An 18,703-nucleotide genomic window follows, 5' to 3' on the forward strand; every position below is an offset into this window, starting at 1 on the left:
ACGTGCAGTAAAATAAACTTGAGAGATTTTACCATTTCAATAGCTTTCCAAACTCAGCCTCCTTAGGGACCAAAACCTCTGTGCCCTTTTTTAAGCTGCCAGAAGATGAATGACTCACAGCATCTCATACTGGTGGTCAGAAGGGACCTCACCTCATGGAGCTTCCCACTCAGAGCAAGGCCACTGCTGAGGTTAGACCATGTCACCCATGGCTTTGCCTAGCTGTCTCAAAATCCTCCCAGTGCTGCAAACCCACATCCCTCCCTAAGTATCCTCCTCCTCCCAGGAGCCAAGTTTACCTACCACCCCACCCACATTCCCTCAAGCTATGGATTATGTGGGACTGGTGACCTTCATTGCTTTGCTAGCCCCTACCAAAAGTTACAGTCATTTTCCTATAGCAGCAGCAACTTATTAACCTCCCAGGAGAAGCCACCTGTAAGGAACTGCACACTGTATGACCACAAGGAACCAAGGCAGAGAATGCAATCACAACAGTTTGTGAAGAGGTCAACAGACTCATCTGTTTATCTTCAAAAGAGGTATCAAGCTCTGAAAAGCTAATTGGCACAGACGGCTAACCACACACTAATCAAATAAAGGCAATCATTAACTTCAACTGAAAAAAAAAACCACTGTTAGGCAGTGTCCCTGCAAGTCTCTTGTCTCCTCGTACCATCTCATTATACCTCACAGTAAATTCATCTTCCTACCCTTAATGAAAAGCAACACTTTTAACAGCCACTCCATTCCAGCTGGGATGCCCTGACTAAGCACAGCACTGCATCATTAATCTGCCTAAGCAACCTGCCTAGCAGCCTGAAGAGCAAACACACTGCTCTGCTACAGAGTTCTGTCTGTACTGTGGGACAGGGATGCTTGTCTACTACATCTTTTAATGTAGGGAACTTAAGGAATTGAACAGATACATCGAAGCTCAAAAGAAAACATGACTTATCTAGTCATCTTAATTGTCTCCCCTGGACATCGCTATTAATCAGTGAAAAACAAATGTGTTCTTTATAACTCAAAATCTGCCAGACCACCAGTAAGATTGCTCTAGCAACGTGCCACACAGTTATGCCTTATGCAAACCAGACCTTTCCTTTGAGCTTGTAAACTCAAATTACACTGCTTTTCCATCACCAGTTCTTCTGACACTTTGTCCACCTCTGGCATTAAGCGTTCCCAGCACGACTCCGGTTTGCAGCCTTTGAGCACAGGAAGCAGAAGCTGCCACACGTGCACAAAAGCAACATTTTAACACACAGGACAGGTGTGCTGTGACTAGTTCCTTGTGACAAAGGCATCAGAACATGCTTGTGTAATGCAGAACCTACAGAAATCCACCTTTAGATGACAAAATTCCTCAGCAGCACAAGCCACTTCCTGACAGACCCCTACACGAGCACAATACATTTATTACTGCACTAGATTCTACCAAAATACTGGACTACATTCTACTAAGAAACTGTATCACTGGACTAACACTTCAAATGACCACTATCAAAAGGTCACATATATGAACAGATGACACCGACTGCACATACAGTCTTGTCAGATACACTTCAGTGTGAACTCACCAGCAGGAAGTACACTGCAAACTGACTCAATCACCATAGGAAGTTAATACTCCTGGTGATGTGTACTTCAGACATATTTTACTACACTAAATTCCCAAGCTACTTGTAGCAACTTTTAATTAGCATGAAAACTGCTTTGATCATGTGGAAATCTGAACTGCGTGGTGAACTGTTTCCTTGATTAAAAATAGTTTTGAAATTGAATACTCACGTGGCTGCATCAGATTCCAAATTTACATTGCACAGCACAGACCTTACCCGAAATATGAATGATGCTTATCAACACTTTTTGTTCTGTTAGCTTTTTTCACTATTTAAAACTACCTGAAATCTTTCCAGTAGTAGTAAATTAAGAAATACAAGAACTTATATATATTAGGTAGGTTAAAAAAAAAAAAAACAAAAAACTTCAGATGCGTGTCTAAAAAGTTCTCAAATAGTTGCAGATCACCTCATAAAATCCTCATTACAGACATAAAAACTGACTATAACAATTTGGAAGCCAATGGACTAAATGTACACATGGTGTGTTTGCAAACCTGATCAAAGGGTTACGTTAAAGCTGCTAGACATGCTGCGTGTCCAAGCTTCACATGACTTGGTTTTTATATACAAGCTATACCCCCTTTTCTCCTCTTCCTCTTTTACTTGCAGAAATGCAACTCTCCGTGTAACTGACCTCTACTGTCTGCTTTAAAGACTATATAGAACCAACGTGAGTGTGACCAGCCCTCCAGCTAACACGTTTCTCAGGTCAGCTCTACCACCCATACAACAACACACTTAATAAAAGTTCATAAAGGTTTGCATCACATGCATTAGTCTTCTCTCTTAATTTCATGCACTCTGGTGCAATTTCTAACAACCCCATTCCCCATTACAAGATTGTCTTAAGCACTCTTCAAAGTAATAGTAATGTAAGACTATAGTCTAATCACCCTGTATGTCTAAATAGAACTATGCATTATAGTTTGTGAATGTCTGTATCAATATTTGTAACAGAGACAAAATTCCACACAGTCCTTGACAAAAATATTTCAGTCTTATTAATTAAATATTAATTGAATCGCCATGGCAACAGAAACATTGTTCTTTTACTGGGAGAGAAAGATCTGCTGGAAGCATCTGTGTTTCAGAGATAACATCCAGCACTTCCTCTAAGGCTACATGAGTCATCTTTTTCAGATTTTTACCATAATGTCATTCAAAATAGCACTTTTGATGCTTGTTTTTCAATGCCATTCAAAAAGAAATAATCTAGCTACCGTGCAAGACATTCTTGCTAAAACATTCCTGTCACAAACAAAAAAAAAAAGAGTACATTTTGAATCACTAGCCAAATTTAATTTGGAATCATCCATGGGAAGGCACATTGTTTTACTTTTGTAAACTAACCAGCTCCAGCCTTTGGCATCAGCACCTGCTTCTGACAGCACTGAGAGGCCAGGTGGTATACAGACTGCTTTTACATTTGTATGACAACAGTTAGACTTTGAAGATAGAGTGAAATAAAAATACTGGGGAAAAAAAGGGTAGCTTGTTCTGTAAATGCGTTATTAAATATTAAGTAACTCTTACCATCTTCATTCAGGAACAATTTGTTGAATCTTAATCCACTGGGCTCTTTACCAACATATCTGTGCACATACTCTGTGCCAAGATCATTGACAGCAATAGCATATTTCAAAGGCTTTACACAGGACTGAAGACAAAAAGGAACTTTGGTATCTCCAATAGAATGCCTGCAAAAAACACAGATGAAGATGCTTAAATTCTCCCGTTCTCCAGCTGTATTAAGTGCTTCATTCAGTTCTCAGCATACTGGGATTAGTCACAGGAAAAATAAAGTTATTTAAACTACATTTATACACCAGGGGAGTGCCCTGTCTGTAGCAGAAAGGTTGGAACTCTAAAAGGTCCCTCCCAGTCCAAATCATTTTATGATTTTAAACAACAGAACAAAGAGGCTTTATGTTTTTAACAATCACCTCCATACAATAAACAAGACAAAACTGGTCATTATTACAGATACAATAAACTGAAAGCTAATTAAGAAATGGGTTTGCACCAGAAGTCTAGTACCAGATTTATTCAGCTGAGTACAGTCAACCTGGATGTAGCCCCTTACACATAGTGATGGATATGGAAGCAAAAATGAGAGCCAATTCTGTTTTGGAACTATCAGTAGTTCTATTCTCTCTGATAGTGCTGTAGGTATTTTACTGAAGTCATGAAATAACATCTTCCAGAAAGTTTATTTGCAACACCTAATCCAGGCTCAAGAGAATGAGTCACAAAAGCAGCATATGGCCCATTGAGAATAACAGGTTCCAAGCTGTCACATGTCTGATGACAAAATCAGAACTGTTTTGGGTTTTTTTTGCAGAAAATCTGAGAAAAGTCCAAAGAAATTTACAGAAGCTTTCTGGCATTATGAAAACTAGCATTAAACAATATTAAACATTACAAAAGCTAGTATTGCAAAAACTCTCATTAGTGCATGCTGTAATATCCATAACGATGCAAATGCTAAGTCAATATATTTAAGAAGAATATTCTTCACTTTTGAAACTTTTATTACAGTTCAGCCATTTAAGCAAGAAGCTAAAATGGTGGTAGAAGTTTCACTTAGATTAATGCATTTAAGAGGCACATCAAAAACCTTGCACAGTACTTGTTGAAGATTACAGACCTTGCAATATACAGTAAAAAAAAAAATAATAATAACAGATGATATTAAAATATCCCCCAGTGCACTGCCACCATAAGGCAGCCAGATGACCTCAAGAGTGCTCCATTCAGCTGGGACAAACTACACACCTAAGAATCCTGATACTCAGCTTAGTATGCCTGCATCAAAGACGTCATCAGGTCACAAAGGTTGACACAGCAATTTACCTCACCTCTCAGCTAGAAGATGTGAGATACTGCTTTACATTTGGCTCCGTTTTCTGCTGCACTGAGTCATTGTTCAATAAAAAAAAAAATCACTGTAGCTATATTAAGAGCTATACACACCCTAACAGGAGACAGTTTGGTAAGTCTGAAGCAACAACAAAAAAAAAAATAATCAGATTGAAGTTCAGTTTCCACATATTCACTTCCTTTGTAAAGAATATTCACCCAGCAAGGTACAGTGGCCATAAAAATAAGAGTAGAGTAACAAAGTAACAACATTAAAATGCAAAAAAGTAACGTCTAAATCAAAGCATGGATGCTATTAGACAAAAGATCCTCAGCCTTCAAGATTAATACTACACAAATATCACCTCTATCTTGTCCTCTGGTGATCACTGACATTACCCTCAGCTTTATTTATTTGTCGCCAGCTCCTAATAGCAACATAACCCACCTCTACAGTGTAATTACAAATACTCTTTCAGCAACTCTTTATAAAAACAAAAATTAAGTTTGCTTCAGCAGAAATTTAAAACAAAGAAGAATAAGGTCCAAGTAGGTTTTACTTCTTAAACAACTCCTACAATGCTTTTTCTTTATTAAAACATGAGATACCACGAAGCGCTGCATCTATCAAACAGTTCAACTTCCTGAAACAGCAAAATTTCCAAGATAAAAATATACCTCTGCCCATCCACTGTGCAAAGTGATACACCCCACAAGTCAGGGCTGAACTTGGCCAGCTGTGGAATATAGTCAGCAACCTATCATAACAAAAAAACAAAAGAGAGATGTTACATCATCCAAAATATTTAACTGTATGCAAGTGTAAGTCTATGGTAATAACTGCACGTGGTGAGGATGCGAGAGGTATAACTGTATTATCCCAAATCATCACAAAGCAAACCTAAGAACTCTTATAAGTTGTTATACTGATGAGACCATTCTCAAACAGAGTATTTTTTCCAATGGAAATACAAACTTCAGCAAAAGGGGATTATAAACACAGGAGGGGTAGATAGTGATAGGACAAGGGGAATGATTCTAAGCTGAAGGAGGGAAGGTTTAGATTGGATGTCACAGGGAAGTTCTTCACAGAGTGATAGTGAGGTGCTGGAACAGGCTGCTCAGAAAGGCTGTGGATGCCCCATCCCTGGAGGTGTTCAAGGCCAGGTTGGATGGGGCCCTGGGCAGCCTGGTCTGGTACCAGATTCAGAGCTTGGTGGCCATGACAGTGGCAGGAGGTTGGAACTTGATGATCCTTGAGGTCCCTTCCAGCCCAAGCCATTCTATGATTCAGCATGTTCTAAGACCAACCCGTGTCCAATTTTATGGCATATTTAGGATTTTCAAATAACAAAACTCTAACAAAGTTTGGAGTTTTCAATTAAACACTGAAAACAAGGACTTGTAAGAACTTGAATTACTAACCACAGTACAGTTAGCACTTAAAAGCTGTGCTACTTCACACAACTGACAGGTTGTAGGCTAGAAAAACAGTTACAGACAGCCCTAGTAGCAAGTAATACAGTAGCTTTATAACTTGGGTAAAATTAAGAATGACCAACACTAATTTTGTGTCTTCAGCCCGACAACTTTAAAAGACTGTCAGAGGTTTGGAGCTGCATTTTTATCTTAGTTTACAAGCTGCAAACAAATTGAACTTTTGCAACTACTTGCATCAAATTATCAGTTTCACATTCTGCTAAAAACGTGAAGAAAAGCCCCCTACTTGAAAAGGAACAAACAAATTTGGTCAATATCAAGAGTTCTAGAGAAGCTTCAAGTTGAACTTATACACAACGTTACCTTTCCTCCGGATTGTTTTTTAGCACTTTCATAAAGCTCATCAATGTGTGAAGTAAATGACATAAAATCCGGGATGACAAACTTCCTCCTGAAAGCTTGAGTAAGCAATACAATGTTACTCTGTACACACCTGCAATAAGTCAAAGGAAAATAAATATTAGTAGTTGGACAACAAGATGACTTGCTTAAGCAGCGTGTAATTGCTTCTTAAGGACTGCCAGTCCCTTTAAGCTTTTTTTTGTGCCTAAAATAATAGGTCTTCATTAGAAGGAATTCTTCATCCCTATTTTAAAAAGTTATTTATAATTGTTTTAATACATTCACTTCTATGCCATTCTAGTTCAAACTCCTATTTCAACTGTGGGGTTGTACAGCAAAGTACCATCAATTTCCCTTCAAGTAGGGCCTAAGCCACCCAGTCGTTCAGACCAACACAAGTGAGAGTTGCCTTACTTCTCCTTCAAAGGAGTGCTAATGAGCAAGGAAGCTGCCAACACACCAAACTGAACTGAGCTGAAAAACACGTGGGCTGTTAGAACAGAAGAACTGATTAAGTCCTTGCTAACATCTAAAACAAACACAAAATTAACACTGAAAAGGACTCAAAGCCTCTCACTTCAGACTACCACCATTTTTGATTTCTTTTAACCTAGAACACAATCACCTCATCGCCCATGCTCTCCAAACATCAGCCCATCGGGGACATTTACAACCAACAGGGTAAAACGGAAAGGACTTGATACTGGAGGAACAGCAGAAGTGGAGGTTGGGAACACAAGGTGAGACGAGCTGTGCTAAGTGCTGTATCTGTGGGTGGGGTGAATGGCAGCAGAGGATGAGAACTGGGAGCTGTTATCACACCGTTAAAGCACAGCCGATAAAGGGGATTAACAGCCCCATCCTAGTGCAAGAAAGAGAAAGGCAGGCTTAACACCAAATTAACACATCTGGTAACGTTCCTACTGCACTTTCTGGCAGTGTTCATAAAAGCAGAAGCAGGCTGTTATTTCAGACAGATGAGAACTCAAGAACATACAGGGCTCTACTAGGAAGGAGAACTTCATTCTTCCAATTAGGAGTAACTCATAACAATTAAAGATTACATCACTTAGAACACTACTTCAGTAATCCTATGGTTAGAAGTCAACACCAGGTCAGAATAAAGTTGCATGCAGATGACTGGGCAGATAGAATATCCTCCCTTTGGACGCCCTTCCCTTTTTAGAAGCTTCACTTTCACTCTGAACTCCATTGTACTTTAAATGCCTTATTGCAAATTCAACTGACAACCATCCCAAATGCTGGTCTGCCCTTCCCTCCAACAGAGGAAGAGAAACAGCAGAGAAGTTTCTTGTATACAAGTGGGCAATCTGAGAATTGCTCCGCCTGTAATAAACTGTTAACCTACATTGAAACAGCAGTTTCAGCTGGGTTTGTTGTGATTTGTCATGCTCGTCCCCTCCCTTTTCACACAGCCTGCCAAAACCCTGCCCATTTTTGTTCCCAGCAGTCTTCCTGCAGGTGGTTCAACCCTTTCTCAAAAGTAATTAAGAGCAATTATGGCAGCCACGTGTGCAGAAGGAAAAATATACACACACATCAGGTTTAACTTTCAGATGCATTTCAGCACATCATCTGCATCACACAGACACCATCAAATACTCTAATTAGGAAAAAAAAAATATGAAGTTAATCTAAATCTATTAAAACAGGCCAAGAAATCAGAGCGTGAGCAACATGACAGTAGGAAGGCAGCATGCGCTGAAACACTCCTCTCATATCACATAACATTGCAGAAAGGGCATTTTTATACTCTCCAATTTACATCAAGTCTCACTTAAATAATTCAATTGCTTTAAACTAGACACTGACTGCAGAAATGGCCATGCTGGTTAAGGACTGCACTGCATTTCTGTAACTGCCAAGATCAGCATCTCCTTAATCCAGGCAAATTGTATGAATTGAGGCACTAAACACAGGGGTTCGGTTCATCTAGCCAAGTACTGCAAATGACTACTGCATGGACAAAACAGCATAGGTCTCAGTGAGCTGCAGTTATGCAGCACTGATACTTTCAATCAATAGGGGACATTCATCTTGCCAGCCTCTAATATTCCACAGCTGACATCTCCCCAGTGGAGCCTGTAGATGGTTTATGTTCCATGTTACCCTTCAGAGAAGAATGGCTCAGAAGTAATGGAGCAGCATGAAAACTTCAAGAACAAAGTAGACTTTATTACATACTGCATGTATGAATAGTGTTTAGGGTAGCAGTGCTACCTTCCCATCTCAAATCTCTGTTTTCCCAAACTTTTTAATATCAGCCTAACAATGCAGTTGGGTTGCAATACTACCACATTGCTGTTCACATGAGCAAGAGGTCAAAATAAAGCTAGCTAGAAAAAACACAAGTATGGTTAGCAAGGACTCTGAATAATCTGCAATTTTGTCTATTATTGTCACGTGATGCATCTGCATGTGCTTTATCAGGGATGTGCAATTCAGAGGAACGCACTAGCATTGCACTTTAACAAGCCACTTTCACTCAAGGGTAAATCAGGGATTAAGTTCAATCAACTCCCATCAGAAAGATGGATGAGCAAAGAGAATAGAAATTCACAGATGACTCTCTCTCGTGAATATTTTAGTGACAAGTAAGAAATCATCACATCTGTTCTCCAAAACAGGTTTGTAACTGACTTGCCTACTTCATCCCTACAAAGGGTGAAACTGTCAAGCTTACAACACATCTCACCTCAACCCAGTGCCCTTCAGCTCCCTGTCTTCTCCACAGTGCTCTAACAGAAGACTGGCATTCAAGTCCTACGATCTGCATCATTTGGAAGCCATGGCTCGAGTTTTAACTTCTCTTAAAAAATATATATAGGCCCGTAGCATGAAATTACGTTCATTTTATTTCTTTTGTCAAGAAGCTTGTTGTGTTTAACCCTTCTCTTTAAAATTCTGGCTCCCAGTGCTGATTATTGCTTTCCTAAGCAAAGTAGATACCTGCTAAAACGAGATACTCCGAACTCATGGATTTAGAGGAATCGCTAGGCTAGCTGTACAGCAGAATGGGATCTTGGCAAATCTTTTCGATTCAAAAAGTGCAGTATAAACACTATGTGAAGCTCCAGTTCCAACTAGGAAGATAATGTCTGTGAAGTGTACAATATATTTAGACATTTTAGAAACAAATAAGTGCAACTTCAGAAGAAAAAAAAAAAAAAAAGAGGTATTTATAGTAATATAGCAAAAGTCCTCTACAGTTTCTATCAATAGCTTTTTATTTCCTCAAACAAATAGGAAGAAAGCATCTATTAATACCTGGGTTAAGTATGTCTGATAATAAAGTTTTCCCCAGGATTTGCTGCCCAGATTTAGAGAGCAGCACAGCTGTTCCACAGGAAAAGATAAGCCTGTTCGAGATCCAGTAACAGATGCTTAGAACAGAACAGACCCAGATTGCTGCTTCCCACCAGCAGATCAGAGGAGATTTGGCCAGCAAGACCACTATTCCAGGTCAACAGAACAGGACACGAAGTACCTTGTGACAAAGAGTACGTCTAAAAAGCCAGTTAATAGGGAAAAGAATGAAGTTTAAACTCATAACAGTTACTCAATAGCTACCTTCTCACTCAAGTTGGCACCCTTTCCAAAACAACTCCATTATGACTTTCCCCTTTTTGCCATACACACTGACCAACGTATCACTAGCTAATTTTTTCAGCAGCTAAAGTTTCATCTATACACTTTAAGTAGTACCATAGTTTTAAGAGTACCAAAAAACATAAAGCAAACCATCAGCTAACTGGAATGCTGCATCATTTTCAGCATGCAGACTTTTCTCACCAGTGTATCAAGCAACATAGAAAGACTGTTATGTTACATTAATGCAACACCTGCTTCAAGAAAATTAACAAGCCTTCTGGCTGGAACTGGGGTACCCAGTCTTCGTTTCCAGAACCTCTGGAGACAGAAGACAAAAAACTGGAACTGTTCTAACTGTAACATGGAAATTTCCTCCAATTTTTTTGTCTAAGATGAATAACACCAAAAAGCCAGAAGACTTCAAAATAAGGCAATTTAAGTCAAATTCCAATCTGGTAAAACCAGTAAGAAGGTGTTAAATCTTTTGTTACAACGATAGATAGTGCAGTTAATTTGGACTGGGCTTAATTGATTTAGTCAAGTTTATGCTATCAGCACTCCCCATAGTTTCTCCTCGATGCATGTGTGTATGAGAAGCACTAGTTCTTCTCAATTATCTGTGTGTGTGTATACCCACATATTTGTATTGATACATATACATACACACACCAAACTACTGGAAGAAGGAGCCCAGTACACCATTAACAACAAAAAAAGCTTGTACAGAACAGAAATATATCATCTTGAAAGAAGCTCTTAATGAAAGAAGGAACTTTCAGATACAGCATCATTTACCCTGCAAATAGAAGACAAATGGACTCACAAATAGACTACAAACTTCTCTTCAAGATTTAAGAGCACCTAGTTATAATCTTTTGGCACTCAAAAGCCATTAATAGTTGAGTGAAGGAGTGTGCCTGGAAGGAACAGAAGACAAGCTGAACAGTGCTTATATTGTTCAGCTAAACACACAGACTTCTCTTAAACTATCACTAAAATAAGGCACATAAATCTTTTCCAAATCAAATCAAAGCAGTGTCTACGGTTCTGATCTCTGCATAGCAGTAGTTCAGCTTTGCTATTTTTCATATACTCATTTAGAATTACCTATGTACGTGCTCTGATCTCAGTACCAAAATACTCTGAACTACACAGAAGCAGCTCCCTGGACTTCAGATTAAAAGCAGAAAGAAAGAAGACTTATGCACTTATTGAAAATAACCCACATGGCATCCATTTACTTGATATGCGAGTAAGAGCTGCAGGATGCGGTCAGGTGCACATGCAGGTAATGCTGATACATTAAGCACTGATGAGTATTACAACATCTGCCTGCTGCATGAAGCCACAGAAGTTTTTACAAAAATACTAACAGTAGGAGTGTGTGCTTGGACCCTTTCCTACTACACCACTATGTACCGCCGGTCTCCCCAAGACAGATGTCAGTAACACACACAGAACATTCATTCAGAGTTGTACAGTAACACTGACAACAAAGCTTACTTTTTGAAGAGGTCTTTGTCCAGCATCACACCATCAGAAGTTGTTTGAAGGGTCAGTCTTAACATATCCATGCACTCTTTTAACCTGGGATCCGACGTGCGTAATCCTGTAGATTTGAGTGCCTACCACAATAAGTCAGTAATTACTAAAATGAAAATGTATGCTATTGCAAAGATGTCTGCTGTTCAGTCTCATTTATTAACGTAAAAAACTATCTGCCACGGCACCCTCAGCATCAAAATACTCAAGATATATGCTATAGGGCTGCTATGGTTTGGATCAAAATCCACAGTGGTCCAACTGCATTTTGTCTAAGTGCAAACACCACTGAGCTGGGCCACAGACACAGAAGCTTTGAAGCATATTCTCTTGCACAGCAAATAAATGAGTTAACAGCACAAGAATTCTCATTCAATTACACACACAGCGTTGAGGAAGGGGAAAAGTCACATTCCTCGTTGCAGCAACCCATTTGTAACATGGATTCCTTCATTTATATTCTTGCATCCAGAACATAAAAAAAAAAAAAACACCTTGTAGCAGGTAGCTCTCATACAGCGCCCAGGAACAGTAAACTTACAGTTATGAATTTATGCACTGGTATTTTCTCTTGTCCTTCTGCAATAGTGTAGAAGAGCAGATCTTCCAAGCTAGGAAGGAGACCTTGCTTCACTTTACTAAAAACAAAAAACAACACACACAGGCACAGATCAGAGAGTATTTTTGTTCATACATTTGCATTTTTCACAAGGAAACACATTTTAACTACCAACGTAACTACTAGTATTCATTTCAATGTTTTTTGTTTTTTGTTTTTTTTTTTTTGTATCAATGATCAGGGTTTAATTCAGCTTAAGGTAGGAAAAACTGTAACACTAGAGGCATACATATGATGCTTTTAGAAACATTCTTAACACACACCTTTTTACTGACAAATGTCTTTCTAAGATCGGATTTGGAAATGTTTTGGAGCAGATTCATTGCATTTCACTCTGCTTGATCCCACAGAGGACAGAAGTGCTACGTGCATAGAGGATAAAAAATGCCTTAGACTCCAAGACCTGCATGCCTTGTAACTCAGCTCAAAGAGCAGACTGATGCAAGAATTTCACAGACAAGAGAAGGCAAGAGGTGATGGGCACGTATTATTTTCTTCAAAACAGTCCTATTTTTAGGAACTCCCAGGAGTGCCCTGTCCTTCTGGAAGCTTATGTAGGCCACATCAGTTGCAGTGAAAGCAAGTGAAGCCATCTGCAGCATAATCCACTAACAGGAACTATCTCAGGCACCAGAAGCAGCAACGCAGACAGTGTAAGTTCCATGCAGTACAGATAAATCTTCAAACAGCCAGTATGTTTATCAGTACCATACAGCGGCCCTCCTATTCTCCCTCGTGTTAACTACCAGATGCACTTCTTGTACATCTCTACTGGTTCCTAACTTAGCTCTCCATTTTAAGTGAGACACGAAGGAAAGCTATCAGATTCCACCCAGAACAGCATGTTGTAACACAGAGCTGCCTCCTGCTCTCAGCTTCTCCTTTCTGTGACACCCCATAGTACCCCTGCAGCAGGTCACAGCACAAGGCTGAGTCAATCCCTTGGCTTCCCATGAGCCCTGCTCTGTAACATGCAGCTGGAAGGCTGCTCTAGGAACCGTGTGCTCCCAAAGGGCTACAGGCAACGGCAGCCAAGGGCTTCACATCTTTCCTTTTAATACCCTCAAGTGTTGACGTCAGTTTCGACACAGCCAGTGTAATGTGTTGATGCTTCACAAGTTAAAAAACAAAAAACAAGTTCCCCAGTAAACATAAGGGAAATGCAGGGGATGCAGCCTCACCTTAGGTTAGCCACTAATTTTAAAACTCAATCCTATCATCTGTTAACATTGAGAATACATTGTCACTATGGTATAATACATGCAAGTTGTTGCTTGAGACTTACTACCTAACAGCAGACTGTCCCAAGGCATTTTCTCTATTTCCATAGCAGTACGCACATGCACACGAGAAACAAGTGGAACTCCTGCTCAGAAGAGCCTTCCTGGGATCAACAGCCCCTCACAGCACAGCAAGGCTGCCTGCAGGGCTGGGAGCTGCAGAAAGCAGCCCTGCAGTGGAGTGCAGAACGCGGGTGGCCGATGAAGCCCTGCAGATGGGTGCTACGCCTCCCTCTGCTCCCAGCACTCGCTTGCTGTAGTTCAACAACAGGTCACACTCATGATTCATTATTTTTAATAAAAACCTGATTATCTCCATATACCTCTTAAACGTACAGCAACCCTTCGGCTGCGCTCGCCTCCCCCCCTTCCTGCAAACTAGCACTTAGAACCAGCAGTAAAAACCTCACTTCTCATTTTCCAATGCAATACGCCGTACTTCCATACTCCGAACAGAAGACAGCTTTGTAAGCCCACAGAACCCTCGTTGTGTTCCAGCCTGGATTTTTTTTAAAAGCAGAGCTGGCTGACTAACGCACAGACAGCTTGGCAACTCAACCGAGGCGGGCACTAACAGCTACCTCAAGCAAACGCCCTTTTTCCTCCAGAAAATTCACGTCTTCCACGCAGCACACCGCACTGCTCATCTTTTAAGAGCGGGATGCCCAGACCCAGCTGGCAAAACCAAACCAACCCACATGCAGATCAAACTCTCCTCCTGCAGCAGCATTGCAGCTCAGCAGCTATCTACTCGTTTTAGAGCCATGCAGTGTTACAGAGCCACACTATGGCCCTGAGGTTCACCCACACACATGGAGCATTTAACTCAGCTCAGTGCTGAGAACAACTTGATGTTTTGCACAACATCTATGCAACAAGACTTGTTACCGGCGTCCCGGAGCTCTGGGAGAGGAAACCCCCCTGTTCCCTTTGGACTCAGGATTACTCCGAAGATGTAACTCCTGTCTGGAAGATTGCAGAAAAATAGACAAAAGCTTTAGACGTGTAACCAAGATTTTTATCTGCTTTTTTCCATCTGTTGAAGAGAGATGGAGCTTTCACAGCACAAAGTGAAATAGTTTCCATATCTTTCACATCTGCTGCTGTTCAATATTGGGTCAGTCAGCTCAATTTAACAACGGCTCTGCGCCGACTGCCAAAGCAAAGAGGACGGCACTTGATGTATTTACAGAAAATTGCTCTGTGTCAAGCAGTCTATCCTTTGATAAAGTTTATCGGTTAAACAGAGGTGGAAAGGCTTGCTCTGCAGTTTGTCAGGTCATTGATGTCAGTAACCCATGTTTGCTTTACCTAAAAGCGGTATTTTGGCAGTGAGCACACTTAGCAAGATAGAGTTATTCAGCGCAGGTTGGAAAGAGCCACGTTTTTCACACCCAGGGAACAGCCTGACTACAGTGGAAATTCCACTTTATTCCATTATGTCAATAATGGCTTGATAAATTAAAACAAAACAAAACAAAAAAAGGAAATAACCCAAACCAGAGGTACAATTAGCCTTCTTTGGCAGTACTGCAACCTGTGAGCTAGACACAATGCAACAGTTTGCTCCACACTGTTCCTTATGTATCAAGACAAAAACAAGGCCTTCGCAGTCCCTACTCCTCCCCCAGTTTTCCCTTCTGCATCAGTACAGTGCTTATTCCAGACTCCCTGGAGGATTTTCTTCTAATAAGAAGTTCAACTATGATTCTAACCAAGAGGTTACGTATCAAATATGTGGCTGACTTCTCATGTCAGACAGTGCCTTCAAACAGCTAGACAGTGGTTACCAACTCATTTCACACAGGGAGAGCAAAAAAGAAACTAAAAAGAAAACTAAAAAAAAAAAAAAAGCCAACAAAATAAACAAGCCTTCTCCTAGAGAAACATTCCTACCTTCAGGCATAGCCAACAAATGCAAAATGGGATGTGAAGAACAAAACATGATATGAAGTCATATTAAGGCTACTCATGGATCACATGTTACTAACCAGAAGACACAAGTGAAAGCTGCCAGGGCTGCCATCTGTAGCTCAGTATGAAGCCTGCAGAAGCTGCCACATTGAGTAGTGGCTGCTGTTCAGTTGGACACGGAGCCCACCAGCAGCAGTGGGGAACCGTTCACTTGAGAGCTCAGAAGACCCAGAGAACGCCATACATTCATAACCTTCAGGCCAAAGACGTGGCCGTCAGATATCAAAGTGTTCCTAGTGAACTGTTGCTTCAAAATCTTACTCTGAGAAGTATGGGTAGAATGAAAACTCCCAACAGTTTGATGCACCTGCATAGCTGAGCACAGCGAGATGAAGAGCTGCCTGATTAATGTCCAGTGATTCCACTGGAATCCAGCCCGAGTATGAAAGCAAAACAAATTCATAAAGTTATCTCCAGAATTCACCCCTGGCCTTGAAAAGCAGCAGTAGTGCTCTCTTATGATTCTAAGACAAAAACATTACAATGCTAGCAACTCTTCTGTTTTGCTTTGCTGGATTCTATATGCTTGTACCAGCAATATTGTAAGTCAGCTACGCTTCAAAATTCGCTGTCTTGCTCCTCCCCATCACCTTACTACATGTCCACACAACTCAGAAGTAGCTTATACTAAGGTGAACTACATGTGATCCTATTACTGTCCAGCATAAAATGCAAAAAGGAAAACACAGTTAGAATGAAAGCAGAAGTAGACACTATCTCATGTTACACAAGATCGTTTACGACTGCGCTTGGATACTGCATTTTAAACACTTAAGCATGAAGCAATGATTACCTTCTAATCCACAACCTTCAGTCATCAGAATTACCAGTCAATGGCTGCTTTCTCAGCTTAACCTCAGATATTTCTTCTTCCCAAATTTTAACAAGCCCCAGGTGAGCCCACAGAGCGATGGGATTGCTGCCCTCCAGAGGGACCCCCTCCACCCACCGGCTCAGCACAGCAGCCCTTGCACTGCAGCCAGCAGAGCGCAGCCTGCACTCACCCAGGCCAGCTGACAGACCAGAAACCTGCCTGCTCAAACACTCCTCTTTGGCACCCTGCACTGTGTTAACATAGCAAAGACTTCTACATGTAAGGTACCACGTACAAATGCTTAAGTAAAATGTTTGCAACCCCATAGTGGAAGAATTAGAATGAGCGTGGCCGATGTGCCACCAGGAATTCCTGCCCAACCTGAACTGCAAAGAAACAGTTCCCAGTTTTTTTCTTGTTTGTAGCTACATGCTATAGGTTTCATGCAATTGTTCTTTGCTCACTGTGCAGGAATGCTCAAAGCATGACTATCTGACTTTCACATACTTTTGTCAAAGGCCAAAAATGTGAGAACTGTTTAACTGGTTTGGGACTATGCAGTCTCCCCACACGTGTCAGAAATTTCATGGCTCCCCTAACTGATGCTGATCAGCAGGAGCTGTTCTAAAAGCTCAGTTTAAGGATGTTACTTCTTGGAAAAACCACCTTTGCAACCACCACAGCTGCCATACTGGGGCTTTTTTTTCCTGCATGTTTTTCAAGGCAACGGGTGTGTTTCTCATAGAAAGTGGAAGTAAGTCTTCAGGCCATGCCCACTTGAGGCACAGCCAGAAATGTTGTTTGTTCCAAAATATTACACGTAGAGCTAACTCATACAGGAGGCTAAATGATGAAAGATAGTATAACTATAATATTTTACCTATGTGCATTATGTCCTATATAGTTCTCTAATCTGATGCACACACATGATTAAGGAGTCTGCTAGCTGAAATAACAAGCATCGCCTTCACAAGCAGCCCATAACTCAACGCAAAAAAGGTCTGGCCCAAGCCCAGCAGCTCAGACATTTGGTGAGATAAGAGAGAAAAGACCAAGGGAGCTTCTCCCCCTGCCCACAGGAGAACAAATTCACACCAAAAACTGTCCGAAGGACAGCTACACACAAGCCACAAGCTGCAGTTCCTGCCTGACCTCGTGGAATCTCTTCTGACTTCCTCTTAACATGAGGCTGATGAAGGCATGGCTGTGCGTTAAAGCGAAGCACTCTTTTCTAGTCTCGCTTCCTCTTTGGCTTCTCTTCATCTAGATAAGAGGCGTGGCAAAGCCGGGGAAAGGAGCCCGGCATTAGGTTTTAATTAGGCCACCCCGGAGGTAGCAGTGAGAAGACTCACGGGCCACCTAGGAGACAGAAGAGGGGCACGTTCCAAGCACGGCCGAAGGGAACGCATCTCCACGAGGCCTGCAGTTATCCGTCCAACCTGGGGAAGGTTCAGCGCGCTGAGCTCGCGTTCAAGAAACCAAAGCGGACGGCAGCGGCGGACGAACGAGGCTCCTTCAGGAGCTGCTTAAGACCAAGAACCAGTAAGGCAGAGCGCTGGAGAGAGTCGGCGGCACACAGCGTGCTCCGGGGCCGCCTCAGGCCGTGGCCGAGGGCCCCGCTCCGGGCTCAGCTGGAGGCACGCGGCACTGTGCGCCCCGCCACCTCCGCGCCCGCGGATGGACGTCATCCGTCATCAACGCGAGGTGACACAGACACCAATTCTTGCGAGAAAAATCAATCGATCGATCGACCAATACAACCCCACGGCACGGCTCCCGCCAGCCGTCCCGCGGCGGCACCCTCGGCCCGCCCTGCACCCGCTCCCCCGGCCCGCGGGGCGATCCCCCCCCGACCCGCCCGCACCGTGCCGAGCCCCGCCGGCAGCCCCGCACCTGCCGGGCGCCACCCGCCCCTCCCGCTCCGCCCGCGTGTGAGGAGGCCGCGGACGCTCACATGGCGCCGTCGCCGCCGCCCCGCCCGCACTCACTTCTCCCCCCCGCCGCCGCCTCCGGCCAGCTCCTTGCCGCCGCCGCCGTGGTTGTTGTTGCGGCCGCCGTCGGCGGGGGGCTCGCCAGGGGCCGCCGGCTGCTGGGCCCCCTTCCCCGGCTCCTCCAGGGCGCCCTCGGAGCGAGTGCACAGACCCCGCGCCGGGCCCGGACCGCGGCGGGCGGCGGGGCCGGCGCTCAGGGCGGCAAGCTGCGGCAGAAGGCGCCGGGAGCGAGAGCCTGGCCCGGGCCCGGGTGCGGGCCCGCCGCCGGCCGCCCCCGGCTGGCCGAGCAGCCGCAGCTCCCGCAGCAGCGCCGCACGCCACAGCCGCATCATGCTGCGCCTCCGCCGACTGCCCAGACGCCGGCCCGCCGCGCCGCTCGCGTCCCGCTGCGCCCGCCCCCTCGTCCGCCGATTGGCCGCCGCGGCCTAACTGTCAGGCAGGCGGCGCGACGGTTGGCTGGGCGGGACGCCGCTCCCGGCGCAGGACGAGCCGCCCTCGGGGCGCGGAGGGAGGCGGGCGGGGACGCGGGGCGGTGCCGCCCT

At 43.1% G+C, this 18,703-nt stretch overlaps 1 protein-coding gene across 1 annotated transcript in view; it reads right to left on the reverse strand.

Annotated features, from left to right (window-relative positions):
- Positions 1–18,493, reverse strand: part of GLS (glutaminase) — a 52,012-nt gene extending 33,519 nt beyond the window's left edge. Inside the window, exons 1-7 of the mRNA XM_042874401.1 lie at positions 18,159–18,493; positions 14,271–14,348; positions 12,025–12,121; positions 11,445–11,566; positions 6,291–6,420; positions 5,166–5,245; positions 3,162–3,325 (exon numbers count right to left, since the gene is read on the reverse strand). Of these exons, the coding sequence (XP_042730335.1) occupies positions 3,162–3,325; positions 5,166–5,245; positions 6,291–6,420; positions 11,445–11,566; positions 12,025–12,121; positions 14,271–14,348; positions 18,159–18,493 (1,006 nt within the window). The remainder of the gene's footprint in view (positions 1–3,161; positions 3,326–5,165; positions 5,246–6,290; positions 6,421–11,444; positions 11,567–12,024; positions 12,122–14,270; positions 14,349–18,158) is intronic.
- Between the last annotated feature and the right edge of the window lie 210 nt (positions 18,494–18,703).

This window comes from Lagopus leucura, unplaced genomic scaffold (genome assembly GCF_019238085.1).
Source record: "Lagopus leucura isolate 7727_CA_CO unplaced genomic scaffold, USGS_WTPT01 Super-Scaffold_100012, whole genome shotgun sequence".
Classification (NCBI taxonomy): domain Eukaryota; kingdom Metazoa; phylum Chordata; class Aves; order Galliformes; family Phasianidae; genus Lagopus; species Lagopus leucura.